This window comes from Sarcophilus harrisii, chromosome 1 (genome assembly GCF_902635505.1).
Source record: "Sarcophilus harrisii chromosome 1, mSarHar1.11, whole genome shotgun sequence".
Taxonomy (NCBI): domain Eukaryota; kingdom Metazoa; phylum Chordata; class Mammalia; order Dasyuromorphia; family Dasyuridae; genus Sarcophilus; species Sarcophilus harrisii.
In genome coordinates, this window is record NC_045426.1 from 128,642,192 (window position 1) to 128,654,966 (window position 12,775).

General features: G+C 33.6%; 1 protein-coding gene across 2 annotated transcripts in view; it reads left to right on the plus strand.

The window, feature by feature from the left end:
- WDR70 (WD repeat domain 70) overlaps nt 1-12,775 on the plus strand; it is a 297,258-nt gene that overhangs the window by 143,786 nt on the left and 140,697 nt on the right. For both annotated transcript variants that reach the window (XM_031964247.1, XM_031964252.1), the window contains exon 10: nt 7,613-7,787. In XM_031964247.1, the coding sequence (XP_031820107.1) occupies nt 7,613-7,787 (175 nt within the window). The remainder of the gene's footprint in view (nt 1-7,612; nt 7,788-12,775) is intronic.

Here is a 12,775-nt window from a genome sequence, read left to right on the forward strand (position 1 = left end):
AGGCCCCATATAAATATAAATATTCATAATAGCATTTCTGGTGGCAACCCAGAACTGGAAAAAGAGTCAGTGTTTTTAAGCCATTGAGAAAGGCTATAGAAATTATGGCACATGTTATATTGGTCATAATAAGTATGAAGAATTTTGAGAGAACAAGGAAAACAATATGGAGAATAATTCTAATAATGTTAAGTGGAAAGAATGTTAAAAATAAAACTGAACAAGTTTGGCCCTAGATGAATATTGAAAAAATATATTTCCTCTCTTCATTGCAGATATGGGTAATTATGGATATGGAATATTACATATACTTTTCAAACCTGTTAAGTGTGTTGGTTGATATTGCTGAATAACTTTTTTTCCCCCTATTTCTCTTAAACTGTTTGCTACAGAGGATGGTTTGTTGGACAGATGAATGATTAAGAATACATTTAGAAATGAACGTGATGTAAAAATAGATGGCATCTATCAAACTAAATCTTTAAAAAAATCTTCCTCTTTTATAATCTTAATGAGAAGTAATGATATATGGGCAATGGAAAGTGCCAGGGATTTAGAATCAGAAGACTAGGGTTCAGGTTCCCTTCTCCTTTTCCTCCTCCCATGTATGAGTTATTGCCTTTCTTAGATATAGTTTCTCCATCTATAAAATAGACTTCATGACATATATTGGCCTTGTTTATAATCTACTATGTGAAAAGGACTACATAATGGAGAGTGTGGAATAAAAAATTTTTGAACAATTGTTGCTATTTTTCCCTCTGTAATTATGTTACCCTGTAATTGATATGCAAGATAATTTAGCTCTAAAGAGTATATATTATGAAAGGTAGTTCAAGGATGAGGGTGAGATGCATAGTGATAATACTTTACTTGTACAATATACTTTGAAATTGTATTGTTCTAGAAATTTGGAATAAAATGTCCATGTTCTTTGACACAGAAATCTTTGATCCAGAAATATAAAATTAATAATAGTTATTTTTACTTCTTACTAGCTTTAAAGAGGATCTAAGACAGGAATATTTTTCTCTTAAGAAAAGTAGTATTATTTTTAATTCAACGTTTCATAAGTAAAGAAAAAATTTAATTTTGTTGTTGAAAGTTGCCTGCATTGATTATCATGACTATCCTCATTTTAGTGGGCCACAAGATGTTAAACTGTAGATAATTGTTGAGAAAATGTACACATATGTATACATGTACATATAGACATACAGTACTCTATAAAGTATAAGATAAAATGTTGTTCATGGATATCAATTAATCAGCCCATTTGTCTCTATTTGAAATTAATATGAGTTCCGTTTTCTGAGTTCAACTTCAAGTAGGTAGATTTCAGTATACCTTATTCTTTATGGATAATCCTTTGAGTAAAGATAACATGTCATTACATCCAGAATTTTGGGCCACTTATCAGGAGATGCAGTTGCCTTTACCCTGCTATTAATTTTTGTATGACTTTAGTTAAAACACTTTACCTTCTGGGCCTCAGTTTCCTCATCTGTGTATTGAGAAGACTGAACTGCATAATTCTGATTTATGCAGTATATATTCTAGCATTAACATTTTTGTGTTCTTGTAAGCATTCTGCTCTCAATATTTTTAAATGAGAAATATTTAAAAATATACTACTTTTCTGGTATACTTTAGATTTAATACAGATCTCATTATTTTGCTTGATTAAACACTATTTAATTTCTTACTCCACATGGAATCTTCCCATTGTCTCTCCAAAAGAGTATCTCATTTTCAACTTTGCTTGAATCATTCTTTGGCACTTTAAAAGAAAAAAAGAAAAAGGAATCTGCTTTACAGATGTGGAGTCTTCTGTTTAGAAGTTGTTTGAATTTCACTGAAAGAATTAACATACACCAATTCTGTGATCCTTCAATAAAATAATTTCTTGGATAGCTAGATTATAACTTTCAATGTCCAGTGAGAAATTTTCCTAAAAAGCTGAAATGAGCCCTCATGGGACAGGATAAAGATATCAGGTGCTGATTTATTTTATCAGTCTTGTTCTGTGCTTCTTAAGTGTAATCAGCTCACTAGACAGTGACTCATATGGAACTTTGTAGCTTTATGCAAAAATATCATGTAGTAATAAGCACATATTCATACAGTTGGACTGTAAACTGTTCTGCATATTATTTATGAACAAATTGTATTTCTTTTACATTTTTCTTTTTATTTTGAAAGCCATATCCTTTGTGTGTGTGTCTGTGTGTGTGTGTGTGTGTGTGTGTGTGTATGCTTGTTTGTTCTTTTTTTTTTCCTCTTGTGTGTAATAAGAATATTTAAAAAATTAAGAACTGGCTAGTAAAGGAAGAGTGCACTAAATGAAAAGGAGAAGATTCATTCCCTATATCTATCTGTGGAGATTGAAGAGTCAAATGGTTGATTATAGAAACAAAGAACTTGTAGGTAGCATCTCTAAGTTGAAAGTCCTCTTCTGTACAATTCCCAGTAAGGGCTTTCTCTGTCTTGGACCCTCTTGTTTTTCCCTCTTTTTATTCTGTATTGATGATTTCATCAGCTCTCTCCATGACTCACTTCGTTATCTATTCCTAGTTCCTTGACCTCCAGTCCTGCATCCCCAGCTGCCTATTGGACATTTCCAATTAGACTCTTTGTAGGCATCTCAAACTCTACAAAACTCCTTTCCTTTTCTCCTCTGTCTGATTTTCTTATTTCTTTTAAAGGCACCTAGGTTCATAATATTAGAGTCATCCTAAAAAAATTCCTTTTCCCTCTTCATATTCAGTCAGTTTTAAAATCTAAAACTCTTTGCTTTTGTTCTCCACAGGCATCTGTCCCCTGCAAGCCACCCACAGAACCACCACGTAGTTCAGGCCTTCATCATCTCCAGTCTAGACTATTGCTGGAAGTATGGTTTAGGTTACTGGACATAAAAATTAACTGTGTGTCTTGCCTTATTGTCCCTAAGGGAAATTTGAGTCACCAGAATGGCCTAGGACCTAAGCAAGCCCCTTAGACGCTTACCTGTCCACAATTTATTTGTCTTACAAGCATTATTTGTTATTTGACATAAAAATTAACTGTGTGTCTTGCCTTATTGTCCCTAAGGGAAATTTGAGTCACCAGAATGGCCTAGGACCTAAGCAAGCCCCTTAGACGCTTACCTGTCCACAATTTATTTGTCTTACAAGCATTATTTGTTATTTTCACACAGAACCTCTTCAAGAGGCTCTCCTATCCCCCCCCCCCCCCTCCCTTTTTTTCTTATTTAAGTTAGTAGTAACTTGTGATATTTTTTGCTACTTTTTACGTTGTTTGACCATGCAAAGTTCTGGTAGGTAAGGTTGTTATGAGGATTAAATGAGATAATGTATACAAATTCAATTCTAGCAACATTTATTAAGTATTTACCATATGGGTATTTTCTTTACATGTTCTCTGATGTATCAGAGTTAGTTGTTGCTGCTAATGGTTCTTTCTCAGTTTGTGAACAAACTTTTAAGAAGTAAAACATCTCAATCACTAATAAGTAATGGTAGAAAAGTATTAATTTGATCTGAAGTCACACTTTTGAAGTAACCAACAAAGCAAAAAACTATATATTAAGTCTTTGATTCCAGTTCCTAACAGAATCATTTGTATTTTGACATCAATAGAGAAAGGTCAAGATAGTAATATGCCACCTAGAATCTTTTGTTGAGTTCAGATCACCAGACCTAAAGATACTGTATCATTTGGTGTAGAAAGAATTGGTAAATGTGATTGCTGATATACTGTCATTGGTTTTTGAAAAATCATGGGGACTGGGAGAAATACTATAAGACTGGAGAAAGGGAAATCTTTCCTCTGTTTTCAAGTAGGAGAAGAGAATAGAATCTGTAGTATGTATGATGTGTTTGATTTTAATTTCTAGCAATTTATTAGAAGATATAATTAAAAGGATAGTTGGTGACTAGAAAAGGAATCTGATCATAGTCAGCATATTTTAGGAACAATTTTTACCCAAGTTGCTCATTTCCTTTTTTGGAAAGGATTGTTATTCTGATATATCAAGGAAAATACAAGCTATATTTTACCTAGCTTTTAATGATATCTTAGAAGAGTTCTTTCATACTTTTTTTGCTAGTTCTATGGAGAGACATAGATCATAGGCTCATAGGATATGAATATTCTGACATTGAGTGATTTTTGTGAGATAGGAAAATTGGTGAACCATCATAGCCCTACTTTTATATCTCCTATGGCAATGAGGTACAGTTGACCTTGGATTCAAGGATGACCACCTTGACCATTCTTGAGTGTTCTAGCAGGCCTATCCAGACTAGAAAATTTTTAAATATTGAATCAGCAAAGGAATGATACCCCCAGAAGAGTGTAGATAAATTTGGAAAGATTCATCACCATATCGACTATCAGAAGATGACACAGTAGCAACTATGAAAAGTGTCCCTCTATTCATGAAAAGAAGCTTCCACATGATAAAATCACAGGTCCCTGAAAATAAAAGGGGAATTGAGCATATAAATTTGAAATTAGAAAATTTTTCTTATTGTAATTGACTTTTCATCACTGTCTTTCATCTGTTTCTTTGATAAATTCTTCTCCATGGACTGTTTAAATTATTAATTTTTAAAGAATTGAATAGATCATGTATGTATAATATCTGGATCCTTCTTCAAGGTCTAATTTTTTGTCTTAATTCTTTCTATATTTTTATAAGACTTGGAAAAACTGATTGGGTATCTCATGATCTTTGTGCCAAATCAAAACATGAGCAAATTTCTTTTTTTCTTTATTTTTCAAAATACATGCAAAGATAGTTTTCAACCCTGCAAAGCCTTGTGTTCCAAATTTTTCTCCCTCCCTTGTCCTCTCCCCCCTCCTCTAGATAGCAAGTAATCCAATATAGATAGGTTAAACATATGCAAGTCTTCTAAACATATTTCTACATTTATCATGTTGCACAAGAAAAATCAGATCAAAAAGGAAAAAATGAGAAAGAGAAAAACAAGCAAGCAAACAACAACAAAAGGTGAAAATACTATGTGATCCACATTCAATCCCCATAGTCCTCTCTCTGGATGCTGATGCCTCTCTCCATCACAAGTCTGTTGGGATGCTCTGAATCACCTCACTGTTAAAAAGAACCAAGTCCATCACAGTTGATTATCACATAATCTTGTTGCTGTGTACAGTGATCTCTTGGTTCTACTCATTTCACTTAGCATCAGTTCATGTAAATCCCCAGGCCTTTCTGAAATCATCCTGATGATTGTTTCTTACAGAACAATTATATTCCATTACATTCATATACCATAACTTATTTAGCCATTCCCTGATTGATGGGCATCTGCTCAGTTTCCAATTCCTTGCCATATGGAAAGGGCTGCTACAAACATTTTTGAACATGTGGATCCCTTTCGCTTTTTTATGATCTCTTTGGGATATAGACCCAGTTGAACTGGATCAAAGCAATGCACAGTTTTATAGCCCTTTTGGGCATAATTTTAAATTGCTCTCCAGAATAGTTGGATCACTTCATAACTCCATCAACAATGTATTGGTGTTCCAATTTTCCCACATCCCCTCCAATATTTGTCATTTTCTTTTCCTACTACCTTAGCCACTCTGAGAGGTGTGAAAAGTGGTATGTCAGAATTGACTTAATTTGCATTTCGACATAAGCAAATTTCTAAATTTTACAATGGAACTTGTATTCTGTCTATCTTTTAATGGATAATTGAGGTAGTAACTTTTTTTTTTTTTGACTAGGGGTTGGATGGTGAACTCACTACCTTGATGATCATAAGAGGCATATATATATATAAAGGAAATCTAGAAGAATTTGATTTTCCAACAGTTCTATGGGCTCTGACAAAAGATTCCACTGTTTTCCTCATAGGAACTAATCATGTATTCTAAAGATTGAACAGCCTTATATGTCATCTAGTTTAACCCCCTCATATTATAAATTGGAAAACTGAAACACAAAGGAGGGGACTTGCCTGAGGTTCTAGAAGTAGGAAGTACCTATTTGACTTGAATCCAGCTTTCTGACTTCAAATGGAGATTTTATTTGCTCTTCAGTACTTAAGTCTTTTTTTGTGGATTTTCTTGGTTGCATTTGTTATGCTGGAAGATGCAGTTAATTTTAGTTTCTTACATTACCAAAATTATTTATGTAGTCTTTGGAGAAAAATTAAGCCACTAGCTCTTAAGTGATTTCCATACAAAATTAATACTTTCCTTGACTTCTGCCAGAATCAGAGATGTTTTTAGGCAATAGATGCCGCTAGAAGTTTTTTGAATTTTTTTCTGGAAAGAATTCAAAATTCTGGAGACAGAAAACATTTGTGCTTGGGGCAGTACAATGATTCCACCTGTATCTTGTTCTTGTCTTTTCCATGTTTTCATTTTTGTGGCCAGAAAGGCCTGGGTAGATCATACTTCTATTTTTAAATCTTTGTTTATGAAACTTTTAATTTTATAAGACCAGATTTCATTTCAGCTTTCAAAATATGTGCACTTCAGTATAAAATGTTTTGACAGACACCTAATGACCTCACACTTTACCATCCGTTTCTTGGGCACTGGTTCAGAGATTCAGAGCAGTAAAATCATACTGCAGTTAGTCACTAGCAAACTCTACTTGAATTCTTATTTTACACTTGGATTTGCAAAGCTAGCAATCCCCCCTCCTGAACTCTGCCCCAATTTTGATATTCTACTAGTCTGATTTGTATACCCCTGTCATAGATGTGCTGGGGAGATTCTGAGGTTGTTCAGTGTTTTGGTGGTTTAGTGTACTTTTAACTTTTCAGGAAGCCAAATAGTGATACTTATGAAGGGCCTCTCAATTGAAGACTTAAAAGTCAGCAACTTAGGAATAATATTGGCTGAGTTTATATACAATATTGATGTAAGCAATGAAGTGACACAGTGAATAAAATGCTGAACCTCAAGTCAGGGAGACCTGCGTTCAAGTGTGTTCTCAGAACTTATTAGCTGTAGGACTCTGGACAAACCACTTAACTCTGTTTGCCTCAATTTCATTGTCTCTTAAAAAATGTACATCATAATAGCATCTCCCTTCCAGTTGTTGTAAGGATAAAAGGAGATGATAAGTTTTAATAGCTTCACAAATTTTAAAGTGCTTATTATCATTAATGTTATTGTTATCATCCTTGTTGTCATCATCATCCTCTGTTATATGGGCACTAGGAAGCAATAAATCAGCACAAGACAACTTCAGGTTTGTTTTTGTTTATGTTTTTGATATACAAGAGATAAAAGACAGGTGAATAAAATTAGAATTTCATCTTTTGTCTACCAGAAAGGCAGTAGAAACTAATGTTCAGGAATCAGTTAACTAAACTATAAGGCATCTTGGAAACACATTGGAGTTGTAGTCAATCTTAAAGTTTTTGTCAGTGGATTGGAAATAGAATAATGATATTCACACAGTCTTACTTTCTCTAAACAAAGTCACTCCTTTTTGCCTTTGCACATTTAATTTTGTTTTAAAATGTCAAGTTCACTGTTTAAAAGTTTTCTGAGTAGTGTATGTAAACTTCTTTTTCTAGGCTTAATTTTATTTTGGTAAATGAAATTTTTTTATCTCCATTTTCAGGACTGTGAGAACCTGGGATGTGGACAATGATAAGAAACACAAAAGTGTGTTCAAACCAAGAACACTTCAGGGGAAAAAAGTAATTCCAACCACTTGTACATACAGTAGAGATGGGAAGCTCATTGCAGCTGGCTGCCAGGATGGAAGCATCCAGATCTGGGACAGAAATATGAGTGTAAGTTAAGGACATTTAAGATTTCTTCTTTTTCTTTTTCCAAGACCATAGACTTAATAAGACAAACATAGTGTTAAATGTTATGGAGGTTAATTTCCTGAGTTCAGTTTAAATTACAACCTGTGTTAATTTGATCTAACGTTGGACCTTTTGCAGTAAATAGAATTTGAACAAATTTTTCAACTCACCATTTATAAACAATAAGCATTTTAGCATATTTAGAGAAGCACTTTGAAGTTCTTGATTTTTAGATTTTGAAAGTGAGAAATATAGCAAAATTTAAGTCATGACTTAAGAGAACACTAGAAGGTTTTCTAGTTTTCCTGTTTTCTTTGATGGAATTATTCACTTAATGATATTAAATAATTAAATTTTCCCATTCTTATTTTTATAATTATATGAGTAATCTTTGCCTATCTTGTCATACTACCTTGGACTTTTAAGAGACAGAACTAGAGGGGACTGAAAGTAGACTGTCATGCAAAGAGAAAAGAGAGCTGTGGATCCATATTGGGAGTAGCACATGACCATATAGAGAAGGATACTGCACAAATCTCCCAGTGGTTTGAGTACAATCCTGACTCTTGTCCACAGTCAGTGAAACTTCTTTCAACTCTAGGGTGATGAATTAAGCTATGTGTTCTTTCCCTGCTTTGCAGAATGTGCCATAGCTTAACTAATCCTAATTATAGTGAGGCCTGCAGAAGAATGGAGAGAATTTGAACCATGGGAACTGAGCAGAACATGTGGGAATATGGTTAGAAGAAAAATAGGAGTACAGATTGAGGAGTGATCTGGGATGTGGATGTGTGGGACTGGATAGGAGAAATGAGATGAAAAGATATTAAGAGATGGGACTTAGAATTTAGGAGTGTCACAAAGGATGAGGGAAGTTGGGGAGAGCTGGATTAGAAGATGAAAATGAATGCTAGAACTGTATTTTGTGGTTTTAATTTTTGTTTATAGATACTGTACAGATGAAGTATATCACAAGTGAGAGACAAGAAAATGAAAAACATTTGCTACTGATGAATTTCTTTATGTTAAAGTGCAACAAAGAAAATTGTTATTTTTTGGAAGGTGAAATCAATACAGCTGATATGCTGTCATTTAAATGTAAAATTCTGAAAGCTGAAAACTTTTTCCAGTGCCCAAGTTTTTTTTTTTTTTATTTGCCATTCTAGGTCATATTTATTAAGCTGTAAATTAAGCCATAAAGAATAGAACCATCCTTTTTGATCAAGACATAGATGATTCTAATAATAGCACATATACTGAAATAGTAATTTATACAAAGCATTATTATATTCATTAACTCATTGTATTCACACAGCCACCCTGTGGTGTGAGTATTATTTTCTCCATTTTAAAGATGAAAAATAAGATTCAGAAAAGTTAGTCAAACGTCTTGCCATTGTTGAAGCCAGGATTCAGACTTCCATCTTCTTCCACAGCTTGTCTGACAGTACTTGGTACCTGTCTGCATTTTAACTGTAAGTGATTATATCATTGCTACAGATACTTATTAAAAGTTTTTTTGCATAATTTCCATAGGTATTAACCAAAGGACAGCATTTACATATGTGTGGTTTAAAAACTGCTGATATTTGATTTTCATCTTTTTGGCCACATATACAAGCCATAGTTGCTGTTGATAGCATCATCAAGAAAAAAGATACTTTGTAAAAATTCACCAATGTAAAGCACAAGGACCATGCCTTGTCCATCCTTTATGCAAAATTTCCCTATTAATGTGCTTACCATTCACATAGACTAACAATGGACTTTTGGAGAAAAGTGGATTATAATCTTTCAAAATAGATACTCAAATATTTTTTGATTGAATCTTAAATGTTGTTCATTAAAATGAGATTCTGCTCATGGTTGATCTAAAAGTATTTTATAGGCATTGAGTTAAAAGTGATTTTAAACTTTATGCACCAAATCTTAATGAAAAATTACCAATACATCTTGCTACCAGTGTTTCTCCTTATATTACCCTTAATATGTATGTTCCATTATGAATATATGTATCCTATCTGGAAGCAGATGGACTAAATGACATTAGAAGATTGCTTTTCATTCATTCATTTTGTAAAGCTTGTCATGGTAGGGTGATTAGTTACTTCTATGAAACTATATAGAAGTAAAGTCAATTTGTAAAAATAATAGTATAAAAATCTATATCTAACAAAAAAATCTGTATCTAGTCATGGCAATGCTTTCATTTTGATATATTGATAATATATACATGAATGACCTAATTTTATAAAATCTATCTTAGACTAATAAGCCTATCATGGGAATTATGGATGATACTAACAGTATCTAGTATTGTGGACATATTTTAAGATAATTATTAATCATTTCTGTGTATTCTTATAAACACCTGCTGGTATGCTGATCAAATGCATTTTGAAGTGTATTTTCAGGTTCAGAGGAAAAGGCAGATGTATATGTCAAATAACAAATGTGTTAAATACTGAAAGCTATAGAAGAAAGCTTAATATTTTAATACTGTGTTTAAATGAACAGCACACACAAGTGATGAAAGCCAGTCACTGAAAAAATTACTGTTCTGTTAAAACAAAGTTTATACTTCAGAGGAGTTCTTAGATCTCTGTGCTGTTAAAAAGTTTTATGGGGTTTATAGTAGAGATAAAAACAGAAATAGAAATAGCTGATAAACAGAAAATACCAAACGTATTTTGGACATGGTCATTGTACTCCTGCACCATGCATCACTCTTCTTCCCCCAGTTTCTGTGCTTTTTCTTACCCCAAGAAAACATACTTTGTCTAGTCTTCTTGAAGAGCTCCTAGATTGCTTGTTTTCTTTTTTCAACTTAAAATTTTGATGGATGCAAAATTCCTTTAACAGTTTTATTAAATAAAGCTATTCTATTATAAATGAGTCAAGCTGTAGCTTTCATGTTGGATGTATTTACAATCTTTACATCGATTCTTAGAAATCCTTCCTTCATATGTTCTTAGCCTCACAAATTTAGAGCTAGAAGGGACCTTAGAGTTCCTTTCCTCTAACATTATTTTACAAATGAGAAAGGAAATTCAAGCCCAAAGTAGTTTTTAAATGTCTGTCAAGGTCACATAGGCAGTAAATGGCAAACTTGGAGAGTAGTAGTCGGTGATAATCTTCTCTAAAATGTAATATTCCCTGTTGAGGTTTCTTTGGGGTCTCTGGAGGCAGCCTTCATTTCAGTTCAGTAATCACCCCAAATGCAGACAGGTGTTAAAGTCCAAATCTTTAATTGTTTCTTTTTAAATCTTGTCTCCTTTCCTGAAGCTTGGTTAACTTTCTTATAGTCCAGATCCTTTATTATCTCTTGTGGTGTTCTCTTCTTTTTTATAATATATATGATGGTTCTCTGTGGGAGCAGGTTTCTTGGGGAGGTTTCTGGAGGCCGCCTTAGTTTCGGTTCAGAATAATAATCACTCCAAATGCAGCCAGGTGTTAAAAGTTCAAATCTTTTATTGTCTCTTCAAAAATAGCCTGGTTAGTTTTCTTAGCTGCCTATCTCTCTGCTTGGTTCCAAGAGCTCTTGCAGCTTGTCTTTTTGCTCTTCCAGCTTCTGCCTCTAGTTCAACTCCGACTCCTAGCAATCTTCCTAACTGACTGACTAACTGACTGACTGAAGCTCTTTTTATGCTCTTTTAGAGGTGTAAACTCAAAGATTGACTCCTCTTCCTCCGAGAGTGGGATTATGGGAAGCGTGAATTCGTGAATCTCATACTGAATACTGACTTGTGAATCTTCCAAAAGTGTTAACTAATGTGTGTGTGAACCAATGTGGGAACTCTCAAAGGTGCAAACCCAAGCACACAAGCTTTGCTTCCATCAATTCCAGTGAGTTATCACCTTGTATCAAATTCTGGCTCATAACAATCTCCTTCCTGGGGCTGGGAAGCTTTCTGGAGAGCCTTTCAGTCTAGCCTTGGTTCCGAGCTCCCCCCTGCCTTCTCTGGTTTCTGTAGCTCGCCAGCTTCCAAGAGTTTGTGCTTCAGCCTCCAGCCACAACAAAGACAGAAGATGGAATGAATCTGTCTCAGCCTCCGAGAGCTTCTAGTGCACTTGTCTTTTCTGTCCCTGAGTGCTTCCTGCTTATATATTGTACACTGAGTACAAACCAATCATTATATCACTAGGAAACCATTTTTTTGTTGTAGGATTAAATCAATCCTAAACTAGATTTAACCATTGTCTCCTCAATTCCACTTAGTACCTTGTTTCAAGTTCTGGCCCATAACATCTCCTTGTAGGATTAAATCAATCATACTGAACCATGCTAAATTAGATAACTATTGTTTCTTATCAATTCTAAAGTTAGAACCTTGTAAGAATCCTTTGTTTCAAGTTCAGAGTTCTGGCCCATAACAGTAGTCTGGTTCCAGTTTGAGTGTTCTTTTGGGAGCATTATACTTCCTCAATGATCTGCCATCTTCTTTGGAGGTTACGTGTGTAGATTTAACCATAAATATGCATAGAAAGTCATATAACTATGACTGTTGAGGTACTTTCCTGCTATAAAATCTCATGATTCTAATAATGTATAATCAGGAGGACTTTTCATATTTGTCATTTAAGTTTTGTTTCCTTCAGTAAATATGTGACAACATATTTAAATAAAAAATACTTCTTTCAATATATTATCTTTTTCATTGGCGTATATATATGTATGCATGAAGAAGAAAAGTAAAATTTGGAACAGAAATTTCTAAGAAGAAAATATTTTTATTTAAAAATAGATTCCTGGAAAAAAAAAAGAGATGTTCTAAAAGTTCAGTAATCTGACAATAATAAATCTTCAGGGATTCATTGACTAAAAATAAAACATAAAAAACTTATGAGAATTAACATAGTAGTTTTCTTTCCCCTGTGTCAGCCAAGGAAATACATCATGGTAGTGGATAATTTATTTTTGTGTTGAGTAGGTATTTAAAACCAGTATGTGTCTGTAGTACTCATGTTAG